We start from the raw sequence: 13,937 nt of genomic DNA, 5'->3' as shown, positions 1-13,937 counted from the left end.
TCATATTAACTGAAAATGAAGTTCACACTGCTCTACTTTTTAACTAAGCATTTTTGTGGTGAACAGGAAAAACATAACTTATTTGAATACTGTGTGAGAGCATACGATCTGTGTGAGGGTTGAAACGGTTTTGGGATAGTCCAAGGTCACATTTACCCCACTACCTTTTAACTCACCCAGTATGCTTTCTTTTTCCAGGTACCATCTCCTTATTTAATAGCCACATCTTTATATCTCTCTCTGTCTCGCTGCATTTGTGGTAAACCTCGCCGTTTAAGGGGGTCGTCGCCATCCACTCACGGCGAGGATATCTCCCTAACATTAACTACGGTGAGGGGGTTTGAAGCAGAGGATGGCTTTTCCTCACCGAAAATAAGCCATCCTCACCATAGTAAACCCCCCTCGCCGCGACATTGAATACCATCCATATTCTATCTATCTATCTATATAGATAGATAGATTTTTTTTATATATTTTTCAACTGAGTCCTTCCCAATCATGCCCCATTTTCTGTGTGTTTTTTATGTTCAATTTAGTGCCAAAAACATGCTGATCTGATTCATAAATATAATATACATAAGAGGGATGGTGAGGATTTATGAATGTGGGTACAGTACGGCAGCAGGAGAAAGTCAATTTTCCAGCAATTTTTCCTCAAACTGGCTTAACCAAGACTTTTAATAAAAATAATTTTATGGACTTCGTTTATACCTGCCATTTGAAATAACAATTGCAACACAGTTGTAATGATCTCATTGGGTGATCACATTACCTGATAAGGCGCCATCCCACAATTGTTTGTGTATTGCCTGTACCTCCTCTTACCAACAGGAGAGTTTGTGTGGATGGCAAACTCAACTCTTAAACTAAGCGCCAATCAAGGGCTTTGTTTTGTTAAGTGTGTGTGTGTGTGTATATATATATATATATATATATATATATATATATATATATATATATATATATATATATATATATATATATATATATATATATATTATACTTTTTTTTTTGCATGTGTATGTGTACACATGTGTATGTGTACACATGTATAAGGAAAATGTATCCTAGATTTGCAGTTCGTATATGTTCATAATGTGTTTTTTCCTTTTTACCTATGCTGCATTTGGAATATCAGCAACCATTTTTAAAGGTAAAATAATCCCAAACTACGCTATTGATAGCAGTAAGTATTGAGGCAACACAATATTTAAAAATGATGGTTCAAATGTGAATTGCTAATACTTAGACATTGCTACTACATATAGATGTGCTTAAAAAATATATTTACTACTATGGCATTTTTCACACTTATTTTTCTTACATTGTGGAATTAATAAAATATTGTGGGGAATTTCCTCAGATCAACATAAAATAGTAAATAAACACTGGGATAATAGTCTGTCTTCAAAGGTCAAGAGAAGAATATATAAGACTTTATTAACCAACTGTTGCAGTGTGGAGTCTATCCATAAAGATGGGAAGAATTTGGCACAATTCTACATTTGTCTACACCAGGCCACCTGATCATGTGTGAGGGAGAAGGGCCCATGTTAGGGAGGAAAATGGAAACTGGCTCTGGGAGAAACTTTTCATGAGACCGCAATGACCTTGGCGCTGCTAAAATGTGTGTTCTCCTAAGATGGCAAAAACAAAATCCATTGTGAGGGTTATGCTCACAATCTTGTGAGAAAGCATATTGGAGACAGTCACTGTAATCTGATCAGCCCAAGTAATTGTTTATTTAAATTTTTTTTTACCTCAAACTTGACGTTTATTTAATGACTAACATGACTCCTTATTCCAAGAGCACTATTCTTACCTTGATGGTGGCAGGAGCATTGTACTATTGCTCCCTGCTTCAGAGACTTGAAAAATGGAATGAAATAAGATACAGGAAGTGCAAAAGGTTAAATTATTTAGAGACTTTAGGGGAGTGAGCCAAAGTACTGTATACAGTAAAAGCTGCATTGAGATGAAATGAAAATGTCCCAGAGTGATCCTGATCTTCTGTGCTGATTGAACAAAAGGGAATTATTGATAATTGCATTGTCCAGACTTTCAAAGCAGATAGTTGCACTAATAGTTGTAAACAGGTCTTATTTATTTTTAAAATACTTAATTGTACCCACATGTACTCCAGTAAGTTTCGCTGGTTATACACTTGTCCACTCCTCCAGTGATCACATTCCAGATTGGATTTGGTTATACATTCCTACTGAGTCTACATCTGTCCAATCAGACTGGTTACAATGACAATTTGGTAATATATGGGAGCAAATGACAGTGGACCATTTGCTACCAAACCCTGGAAAACTGACAAAAGGGTCATTCATACAAATTGGTTTATTCAAATAGATTTTATGAATTTGTCCCAATTACAGTTTTTGACCATTTTCCAGTGTCTGTGAGCAAATGGTCAGGTTTACCTTTCAACCAGCCAGATTGGACATACAGTAAATAGTTATAGTGTATACCTGCAGATGGAGCCACACTTATTTGGTCAACCGGCTTGCCGGGACAGGAATGCGTGAGTGTCTCACACGCTCGCACGTCCATTGCTGTGAATGGGGTGCACAAGCATTTCACACACATGTGTGCCTCATTGGCTCGTGGAATGGCGCGCAGGGAGCCGTACAGATGGCAGCGGATCCATTTGTAGTTTAACTTCCCATACACACTACTCAATAGTTAACTATATCAGCCACAGGTCTCCGATATGGAGTGTACATAGTGAATATCGGTAAATTATATCATTCAGTGACGTCACCAGGACCCACTGAACATGTGTGTAGTTTGACTATAGCCTAATGTTCCAGCATGTTCAGCAGATGGGAGGGATTCATTAATGATGCAGAGGAGTGTGCATAAACAATATTGAGTGTGCACACAAGGGGATAAAGAGGATATAGTAAATTATATCGCTCAGAAAGCACTTTCTGAGCAATATCTTTTACTCTTTGCTCTAATGTGTATGGGGCATAAGTCTGTACGGTACTAGCACGGCGCCCATCACATCGCAGACCATAAGGCATTCTGTCTTTTACAAGGGATAAGCTATTAAAACGTAGGTTGAACTAGATGGACGCAAGTCTTTATTCAGCCTTATCTACTATGTAACTATATGTAACAATGGTATGCAATGTTATACAATTTTAAATTGTATACCATCGATTTGTATGGCGTGGTGAGCGGACGCGGATTGCATGTAAAGTAATAAGCGTCCCCTTGCAGGGCTCGCTGCGCTTGCCACGCTTCGGGCTCGGTGGCTCGCTGCACTCGCCACACTATATAAAATAAACTGCACACCGATGTGGATAGTGGGGGTATGAAAAGGTTGTAGGACGCGTACCGCCGCCCCTCACGGGCTCGCTGCGCTAGCCACGCTCTGGGTTCACATTCATAGTTGAGGTGCATTTAACATTGTAAGCCCCCATTAGGGTGCTTATACAATTAAACATTGTATAGGGGGCTTATACAATTTTAAATCTCATCAGGTGTATGGCATGCGATGCCATTATATGTTGTGCGACCAAATAACGTGGGTGCCGTGCTAGTACACAAGTACCGTCTGTACATACACACTTCTCTATTTGTGCTGCATAAAATCTGCTGAAAGGAATGTATCATTGTACACACTCTTTTAATCTGGCAGACCAGCTGCTACTTAAAGGGATGAATTGGACAAACCAGTTTTAGGATGGTCAGTCTGGTCTCCTAGTGTTTTTAAGCAAGTTTAAAAATATTTTGACAAGACCAGCCGACCAAGTTTGGATGAACCAGATGTCTCGTGAGCATCCACACTCTTCCAATCTCTGGTTGTTCTGAGGTTGGATTAAATGAGGACTGGACAAGTGTCTACACCGCTTTAGTGATGTAATCTCATGAAGACGGCAAATTAATCCCAGGGTTTATCTAGGTGTGTTATACAGTAGGTGTAATTGATATTTTTATTCCATGATGTACAGTATAAAATAGATTTTCTCTCCATGAGTTTTCTGGTACAGTGTATGATGAGGTCTGATTTTGGCAGATGATGATTTAGTCCATTTTACTTTTGAGTGCACTAGCATTTTAATTTCAGGGTTGTGTTTTTTAATATTTCCTCACCACAAGCAGTGGTACTGCAGATGTATTGGGCACTAAATACAAAAAAAAAAAATCACCCACAAACCATAAATAATCTATTACAAACTTTTTTTCTTTCTGTTCTATTGCATCAAAGTTCAGTCAGTTATATTAAGTTATTACAGGTTGAGTATCCCGTATCCGAGTATCCGTTATCCGAATTATTCCGAAAACCATACATTCCAGAAAGTGAACAAAAAAATATTTTTTTTGCTAAAAACTCACTGGGGACATTTGTAACAGCAGAACTGGGGACATGATATGTAACTGGCACTATATATGTGCAAGACAATGATTGCTTGGCATTCAAATTCAATATCTGAGATAGTACACAAATTTTGTTTCATGTTTTGAAACCTTGTTTTTTGAACAAATAAAATATATTTGTGTGTATTTTATGTGGTAATAAAATATATTTGTGTGTATTTTATGTGTTTATACAGCATACATGCAAGATACTTCAAAATACATAATTGAAATATTAAAATATTCCGAAATACGGAATAATCCGTTATCCAAAATTCTCCTGGTCCCGAGCATTTTGGATACGGGATACTCAACCTGTATTTGGACATATGCAAGCTATTGAGTGGTAGAATTTTCTTTTTTAAATGCTTCAAAAGAAAAGAGCATTGCTTTGTATACAGCTGTGAAGGGGGAGTCCCACATTTACTACAGTTAAGGGGTTCCATCCTGCAGATGGAGGCGGCAGCATCATGCTGCTTAGTGCACACATTTATGGATCTAAAACTATTTGGTTCAGGTTTGTGCTCCGATACCCCTTTTTTAACCCCTTCAGTGGTGTGTTTTTTTTTTTAGGGAGCTCTCCCCACTGGGCGAGTGTTTTTTTTTTTTTTTAGGGAGGGCTCCCTTAATAAAAAAAACGCCACCATCTCCTGGGGATGGGCAGCGCCGCTGAGCACTACATCAGCCGCTGCCCGGTTCTGCCCCCAGCAACCTGGCTGTGTGTGGCGTGACGTAACAAGGTCACAACACACACAGCCGGGGGGTAGGAGGCGGGGCGGCTAGCCGTGCAGTGGCTGTGGCTAAGCTAAGCCCTCATATCAGTTGTTGTGCCAGGCACTAGGTAGCCAGTCTGGGCATGGGAGCACAGCCCGGAAAATTCTGGGGAGTACCAATGAAGGGTTTAAACCCTTTTGAGTGCCAAGGTACTCTGTCGAAATTGGTGTGAAAATTGCCAAGCAATCCTTTTTATTAACCTTTTGAGTACCAACGTTGCTGTGAGAGATTCTCAAAATATCCATTAAAAATGCCAGCGTTGCTCATCGCTTATTTTTTTTTTTTCTGTGCAATATATAACTAAACTTCAATAATTGACTTGGCCGTATTTGTATATATATTGAAAGAACAGTTGCTGTGAGCGATGCTGGCATTTTTAGCAGAAATTTTGAGGATTGCTCTCAGCAATGTTGGCACTCAAAGGGTTATGCAAACTGATGAAAATAATGTACCACTGGTCATGAGACTTCAGCTACTATGAAAGGTGACAAATATTTTTTTTCAAAATTAACCTTTTTATGGGGGGGGGGGGGGGAAAGAGTATTGTTTGATTTGTGTGGTTAATTATCAGTGAAATTGCCATTTTAAAGACACATTAGCAGATGTATTAAGACCTGGTGAGTGATAAAGTACAAAACAATCAACTCCTGTCATGTTACAAGCTGTGTTGAAAGCAGGGGTGTATCTTCCAGAGGCAATGAACTTCCCTCTGGGCGATTGGGAGGAACTTACGCCTCTGGTTTAAAGAGAACAGTTAGGAGCTGTTAAGTACTTTATCACTCTCCATGGCCTAGTACATATGTCCAACAATGTAAAGAGCCCAAACATGTCAAATAGGTGAAAAATGCCTTAGCACTAATGGGGTCAAAAGATATTGGCGTCATGATTATCTTTATTGAGTAGGTCTATACATTTAATTAGATCTACTGTATATGGGCTAGCAACATATAACTTGCTTTTTTTGTTCTTGTTTTATTCATGTTGCCTGATATTAGAAGGAATAATACCTAAATGCATTGTTTTAAGTACTGGTTGCCTAAGAGGGAAGTTTATATTGTTGAAGAAAATGTATATATTGTAATAAAAGAACATTTTGATTTTTTGCAATTTTGTTTTAGATTTAGAAGGCGAAAGTGCAGAACAGAAATCTGGTGAAAATGATTCACAGAAACAAATTCCAGCAGACCCTTCAAAACCTCTGGATCATTTTGAGAGCACAAAGAGTGCTGCTGGTGATGAAACGTCTCCAGTATCTAAATCCAAAACCACCCATTCTTCCAATAGCGATAGTTCTCTCCAACCTGCAAATGCAGAGACTTCCCCAGAAATTAAGCCACCTCACCTTGAAGACGCACAGATCTCTGGCAATGAGCCACAGAGTCCTCCAGCAAATACAGAAGAATCCATCAATGAGAGGTGGGACAATAAAGTTCAGCCAATTCAGTCAATACTGGCAGATTGGAAAGAAGATATTGAGGCATTTGAAATGATGGATAAAGATGAACTATGACCAAAACAGTTTTTTTTTGTTTGTTTTTTCAGAACTTCTGTATATAATGGAAATGTTATTGCAAACCTTCCCTAAGGGATAGAGCTCATTGTGAACCTCCTATTCGAAGGACAGTACTTACTGTAGGATTGACTTCTGTAGATTTTCAATGGTTGCTATCTCCAAGGCATGTCCTTTTCATATGTTGAGATGGAGCTGGGGACTGGAGGTTATATGTACCAGATCAAAATTCTATTTTTTTATGATGATCTGGAAAGGGCTGTAAGATGTATGCCTTTTTGGCCATTTCTCTCCTTTACAAAAAAGCAAAACCTATCATCACATCGGACCTAACCCTAGTTTATTTATTAATTAGTCTTGAAATTTGAGTACAAGAAATGATCAGTTCAGCCCTCTTAAATTCAGATTTTATTCTGGCAATGTATGATTGGATATGAACCTGAATAGATTTTGTGTATTGGTTTGTATTTGCATTTAAAAACAAATCCGTACCCAATGTGTACAGTAGGGACCATTTTTTTCCCTGTTGTGTTCACCTTTATTATATTGGTCCTTTTAAGCCATGGGTATGTTTTATTTTGTTGGATTTGTTTTAAACAAGTTGTCCTGTAACCTAAACCACACATTCTAAAATGTTAACGGTATGGTCTCCGATCCTGACAAAACGTTTCATTAATCAATCAGAATGCAGCATATGGTGGTTTTTTTTTTTTTTTTTGGATTACTAGTGCTTGCTATGAGTTTTACACAACCACCCAATGCATTTAGTTATTTAGGTGTCGGTGTGCAATATTTAGTGTAATATATTGGTCTATCAGCTGCAAATTAAAATAATTTGTCTAAATGAATGTCGAATCATTGTGGAAAAAATGGTGGTTTCAGTCTACAAACAAGAGGGAAATTTATTTCTAAAGTATTAATAGCTCTAATGTAGGAGGAAATGTGTGGTTTACAATCTGTTATTTTTTTTATTTTATTGCATTAAACCTGTAAATTATTAGGCAGATCTGTATGGAGGAGTAACACCAGTCATACAGACCTGCAAATGTGAATACAGTTTGCATTCATTTTTTTTATCTATAGCAAATAAAAATCTCTCTCTCTCTCTCTCTCTCTCTCTCTCTCTATCTCGATCTCTCTCTCTCTCGATCTCTCTCGATCTCTCTCTCTCTCGATCTCTCTCGATCTCGATCTCTCTCGATCTCGATCTCTCTCGATCTCGATCTCTCTCGATCTCGATCTCTCTCGATCTCTCTCGATCCTGTATAAACCACAATTTTTAAGCACCTTTTTCTAGCTTTAAAGAAGTCTACACCAAATATATCAAGTGAATTGATATTCAAGAAAAGTTAATCTTGTGCAAAAAATTTACATAAAGACTATTCCATGGGGAAGCATGTTTGAGAAACACTGGAAAACTGCATTTGAGCCAAATCGGACCACTTGTGTTTTTATACAGCTCAGTTGTTTTCGCTTAACCAGTTTATCAGATTACATACAATTCCTAATCTCCAAGTTCTACCAGTGCTTGGAAAAGTGAAATGCTTCTCAGTTATACAAAACTGCAGCCATTTTAGATACATTTTTCAATTCATGTCTTAATCACCTTTTAATTTTGTTTGGCAAAGCCCGGAACTTTCAGTGATGTAACCATCAAAACATTTTCACTTATTCATATTCATTTTCACTTATTCATAGTCTACTCCACACATCTAGAAACTGGGAAGAGTTTGATGGTAACATTATTTGTAGGACTTTACAAAATTTTGCACAAGCTCCTATGCTAATCCTTCTAAATTTGAAAAACAAATGATAGTACATGGAACTCTGTTTTATTTATTTATTTTTTAAAATAAGAGTTTTTTCTAATTTAAATGGCACCTTAAGTACCATTTTTGAGCATGCTTCTGAGATATCCTCTTAAAAATGATCGCGCCTAGGAGGAAAATACAATTGGGGCTGACAGTTTGCTATGCACTCAGCTTGTCCTAGAATGGCAGAGGAAAGGAGAATAATGTACTGTTTTCCTGACCACCTATCCTCAACTATATACTGCCTGCAAATATTAAATGGATAAATCTTTTAGGTTCCACGCAGATACATTTTCCCCACTTCCTATGGGCAGAAGAATATTGTGAACACCATTGAGCGCTACTTCCAAATTCCCACTTCCTATGGGAAATGCAGCAAAACAAACAGGGCTTTAGGATTTATTGCAGGAGACTAAAAATAATAAATATCAGGTTGTGAGTTTAATGCAAGAATCAACTAATTAAAAATGTTTTATGCCTTCATTTTGCATGACGTTTAAACTTTTTCTCTTTTCTTTATTAATACTGTGTTTGACTAGACAGATTTTCAATGCTAGTGTGCCTGAGTAGCCTGGTGGTTACCAGACTGTCTTCCGTCGACATGCCTCCCTGTATTTTTTATTTTTTTTTTATTTAATGCAATACCTTTTAGGTTTTGTCAGCTGTGAGTCATTAATCCTCATATATGCATCACTTGAAACAAAATGGCACCACCCCTTTAAAATGACACGTGAAAGGATTTAATTTTTGGTTGGATGACATTTTCTAATAGAGTACATTTTTAGATACTTCATTGAGCCTTTGCAATGCTCTGTTAACAAGTCACCATCAAAATCCATGGTGGAAACTCCTGTAAGTGCCACCAACATCGATGTTAAGTATCTCGGTTTATGATGGATGGCACCTGAGAATAAAAAAAAATATATAAAATATATATATATATATATATATATATATATATATATATATATATATATATATATATACTTTTTTTTTTTTTGCTGTTTATAACAGCTCAAATGTTAATTCATGAAATGGTCTACTGCCACAACAGCCATTTATACATTATGGATATCCTTACCTGCAAAAATGGTATTCTGTTCTTCTATTCTGACCACCTAGTAAAGCTGCTATATAGTGGAGGTTCAATTTTTTAATTTAAGACTCCATCTACCTCATTTGGTTCATATAGAGAAGATTAATGATTGCTTTATCATTGCGTGAATTAAATGTGTGCAGCAGTTGGTATTCATGTTTACATTACAGGTGTAAAGGCAAGGAAAAAAATCTTGCATTTACTAACTGGCTAAGATCCATATTTAGAAGTGCAGATTATTCCTGTCCGTTTCATGATGTACAGAAAATATAGAGGGTTGTGTCACTTCAGGTATATAGGTCTACAGCTGGGTTTTTAATACTATTCTAATTTTATCCATAATTCTGGAATTTTAGCGGTATGGCTTTTTTATGCTTGGTTACACTACAAAGTTATATAAAATTATTACAAAGCAGGCACATTTATACTGGGGTATCCAATTATACATGATCATCGACTTGTTCCTGATTTGCAGGTATTCCCTGCGGATCGCATGCAAATCGTATGCAAATATTGCATGCGATTTGCATATGATATGATCCAGCACACCCCCACTATCCATGTCAGCCCGAAGCGTCGCGAGTGGATGCGGTACGTGTCCTCGTGACCTGTTCATACCCCCACGATCCACGTCAGCGTGGAGTTGATTTGATAGTGTGGCAAGCCCCATGGAAAATGAGCCCAAAGCGTGGCGAGCGGACACGGATTACTTGACATGTATTTCGCGGGGCTCACTGCACTCGCCATGCTTTGGGCTCGGTGGCTTGCCACATTTTATAAAATCATCTCCATGCTGACGTGGATAGTGGGGGTATGAACAGGTCGGGAGGACGCGTACTGCATCCTCTCTCGGGGCTCGCTGCGCTCCAAGCTTCGGGCTGACGTGGATAGCTGGAAAGTACCTTTTTTTTCCATTAAAAATGGCCTTTAAATGCATACTACAATAATAACCATCAGTCATAAATCATGATATCCAGCCTATTTTAATACTAACTGCTTTGTGGATAATTGGATACCCTGGACAATGTTGAAGTGCACACACTAATAGTTTAAAATATATATTGGTAAATATTTTGTTTTCATTAAAGGTGAAAGGTCGTAAGTAATCATATGCTTGAACTCATGTATACAAGAGTTTTATCATAGGTACAAGTTCAGGCATTCTTTAGTCACAGCATTAATGGTAGCTTAACAGCCATCATATGCATCATAGACTTTATTATTTTCTTTCTGTGGAATAAAACTGTATACATCTTTGGATAAACTGCTGGATTTTTGGGGGGTTTCAGTGCCTTTTTATAGTTTTTTTTGCTGGTTTATAATGTGAGTGTTTCACTCTCAATCGCACTCTCCCTATCTGTATGTGTGTATATGTATAATAATTATTGGCTTATTATTTGGGCTCTTTGAAAATTTTATTGTAATGCTAGGGACATATTTCCTAAAAATAACAAATTGCAGTGATTGTGATTATTTTTCCATACCTGAGAATTTAAAACTCATATTAACTTTTTACCTTTTTATTGAAAATAAATCTGAGACTAAGCATAAAAGGAATGTTTCAAGTACATTCCATTTGTATTTTATTCTTCATTCTCCTGAAACCAGTCCAATACAATTGTGTATGCGTGTGGTGCTTTTGCACACCTAACTATTGTATGTTCAGTTTTTAACAATGTTTTTGAGCCTAGTTTGCCACCTTTATATTTTATAAAGTGTATGCATTTTGTTTGGCAAAAGAAAATTGTACAGTTGCACAATATTGTTATGTAATGTAAGCCTGAGTTAATTGTATATAATCTTTGTATATATAAATGTGTATTTGACTTGATTGTAAAGATTTATTAAAGCACTGTAAATATTCTAAAATGTATTGTATGGAGACATTTTTTTTTTTACCTATGTATATATACAATACCGTGTAAGTAGACCTGGGTAGGGATTGGCAGGTAATAATTGGTACATTTCTATTTGGTAAGTATATTTAAATATGTTGCTGCTAAATACCTTTTTGTTACCAATTTGTAGGTTTTGCATAGCACATGATATTAAGGTTATTTAATAGGGGATGAAAAAATTAAATGTATTATCCACCTTTAAATGAACTCTAAAAGGTTGTGTATATGTTTGCTTTTCACCACTTGCTCCTGACCAGGTTAGGTGGTTATGGTTTTGCTTTTCTTTAAGAGTGGTACCAAACTTCATTAAGCTTTAATAAGATTTTTTAATTATTATCTTTCTAACACACCCTTTTTTAACTTTCTTTAGCTACAAATCGATTTAATCTAAGAGTTGATTTCTAAGCTGAGGAAAACATGTGGTTCCCACCATTTTTAGCCATTTTCTGGACATCACTTCCGATTTTATCAATAAAGTTTTTGAGCTATATAAACACAATGCTGGGAACACAATTCTATTCCTTGAAAAAGTGCGCAGGACACATTGGAACCAGCAAGAGGACTCCCATAGAATACAGAAACAAGCTTCCCTATTTCCAATCTCATCACTCCAACGGCCGGCGCCGACTTCTGGTACTTCCGGTTATCGCTGCATACAGCGGGGCAGCGCAAAACATCACAAACAGAAGTGACCGGTCTGTAACACCTAAGACCAAGTCACGATCTTCCAGCTTGTGCGGCACGCAGCTAAGAACATCCTGACTGTCACTCCGTCAGCTGCGCTTTGTATTCACTTCCGCATCCCGGCTCTCTTGTCCACTATAGTGCCGGGCGACATACCAACTTTAGCCTGTCACAGCCCACGGAAACACCTCCAGCCACTGAAGAGAGCTACAGGATTCAGGGTAAGCTAGGGACAGGATTCTGGAACCTCTATTCCATGGGTCCTCAAACTGCGGCCCTCCAGATGTTGTGAAACTACAAATCCCAGCATGCCTTGCCACAGTTTAACACTCCCTTATAGCAAAACTGTGGCAAGGCATGCTGGGATTTGTAGTTTCACAACATCTGGAGGGCCGCAGTTTGAGGACCCATGCTCTATTCAATACAAACCTTCCCCAAAAGGGTGTAAACATTTTTCCAATAACAAACAGTTATATATTAACCCATTTTCTCATTATCGCTTAGCGCTCTTTTCCATACCATAAATCCTGACAAGCCTTTAAGGTACAATGATTCAAGTGGCAACTTGGACTCATACAAGTTTTTAAAACTTAAGAATGCTTTTTTGTTGCTGATTTTTATCCTGTGTCTTTTTTTTTTTTTTTGCTTAAAATTTTTTTTTTAAAGACAAAATTCTTATAACAACAAGATTTTCACATGGGGCTGCAACAGCAAACTTGGTAGAGAGCCATATCTTCTCTTTTTTTAAGTGTCTGTTAAATTATCATTTCATAAAGTGCTTATTTATAGTAGCTGAAGGTTTTACAGCTTCTGTGCTATATACTTAGGAAGAGTGGAGTGACGTAAATTCATTTGGGGTACTGCAAAACCAACGTTTGCTAAGATTAAGGTTTTTTTTTGCATGTCCGCCATCAACTGATATTCCTGCAAAAAGTTCAACTTCTGCTTACAGTTGCGAGCCGCTGCTGAATTTTCAACATAGCGGACGATCAGCACCTAATTTGAGCCTACTGATGTTCATCCGGGCACACCTGTCATTACCTCCATTTCGCCCCGTATGGTTCGCCCTGCCTTTGCATTTACCCAGTTATTATATTTTTAGTATGTTTCAATCAATGATGCATTATTGGTGGTCCTTTGCATTGTGGGTATGTATGTGTGTGTATGTATGTATATGTATGTATGTATGTATGTATGTATGTATGTATATATTCTCACTATCAGGTCACTGGAGTTCACATCGTTAACAGATGCTACATTTTGTTCAATCAGACTATTTGTTGAAATTGGAGTCTTTCTATTTCTGAGGGGAACCATTGTCTGTTACTACACCCTGAGTACCAACACAGGTGTATTCCTTGTCATCAACTGGCTCCCACAATTCGCATACCTATAGTTATGGACACTTGGGTGGATTAATACTCCCGCCGATACTAATCTCCAGCCTCAGTTCCATTCAAAGAACACTATTTCATACCAAATTAAAGACTATCTGCATTTAAGAAACCGCCATCCATTATAAAGGACAGGTGTGTTCAGCTTCCACAGCAATCCTGCTGACTTTTTACTTTTTGTGCATGTACTAAACCCCTGATGAAGTCTTTTTCAAGACGAAACGCGTCGGGTTATTGAAACTGCATTCTAAAGATGAAATCCTGATGTGATCATCTATTTTTTTTAATAAAAAATATTTTATATTATATTCTGTGTTTTTTTGCACTGTACATATCATTAAGGTGGTTGGTAAACCTCTGGCGCTCTCCACTCTCTTTTCTTTCCATATATATATA

General features: G+C 37.4%; 1 protein-coding gene across 4 annotated transcripts in view; it reads left to right on the top strand.

Annotated features, from left to right (window-relative positions):
- The window catches only part of EDEM3 (ER degradation enhancing alpha-mannosidase like protein 3), a 119,939-nt gene extending 107,579 nt beyond the window's left edge, over window positions 1–12,360 (top strand). Inside the window, exons 20-21 of one of the 4 annotated variants that reach the window (XM_083156782.1) lie at window positions 1,139–1,153; window positions 6,267–11,434. In XM_083156782.1, the coding sequence (XP_083012908.1) occupies window positions 1,139–1,153; window positions 6,267–6,658 (407 nt within the window). In that variant the 3' untranslated portion in view covers window positions 6,659–11,434. Of the gene's footprint in view, window positions 1–1,138; window positions 1,187–6,266; window positions 11,435–11,833 lie in introns of those variants that run through there. The other 3 variants (XM_083156781.1, XM_083156784.1, XM_083156783.1) reach the window with 3 other exon arrangements.
- The last annotated feature ends 1,577 nt before the right edge of the window (window positions 12,361–13,937 follow it).

Source organism: Crinia signifera, chromosome 8 (assembly GCF_055691185.1).
Source record: "Crinia signifera chromosome 8, ASM5569118v1, whole genome shotgun sequence".
Taxonomy (NCBI): Eukaryota; Metazoa; Chordata; class Amphibia; order Anura; family Myobatrachidae; genus Crinia; species Crinia signifera.
The sequence above is the reverse complement of the archived record's forward strand: the minus strand, read 5'-3'. Positions and strand labels throughout refer to the sequence as shown.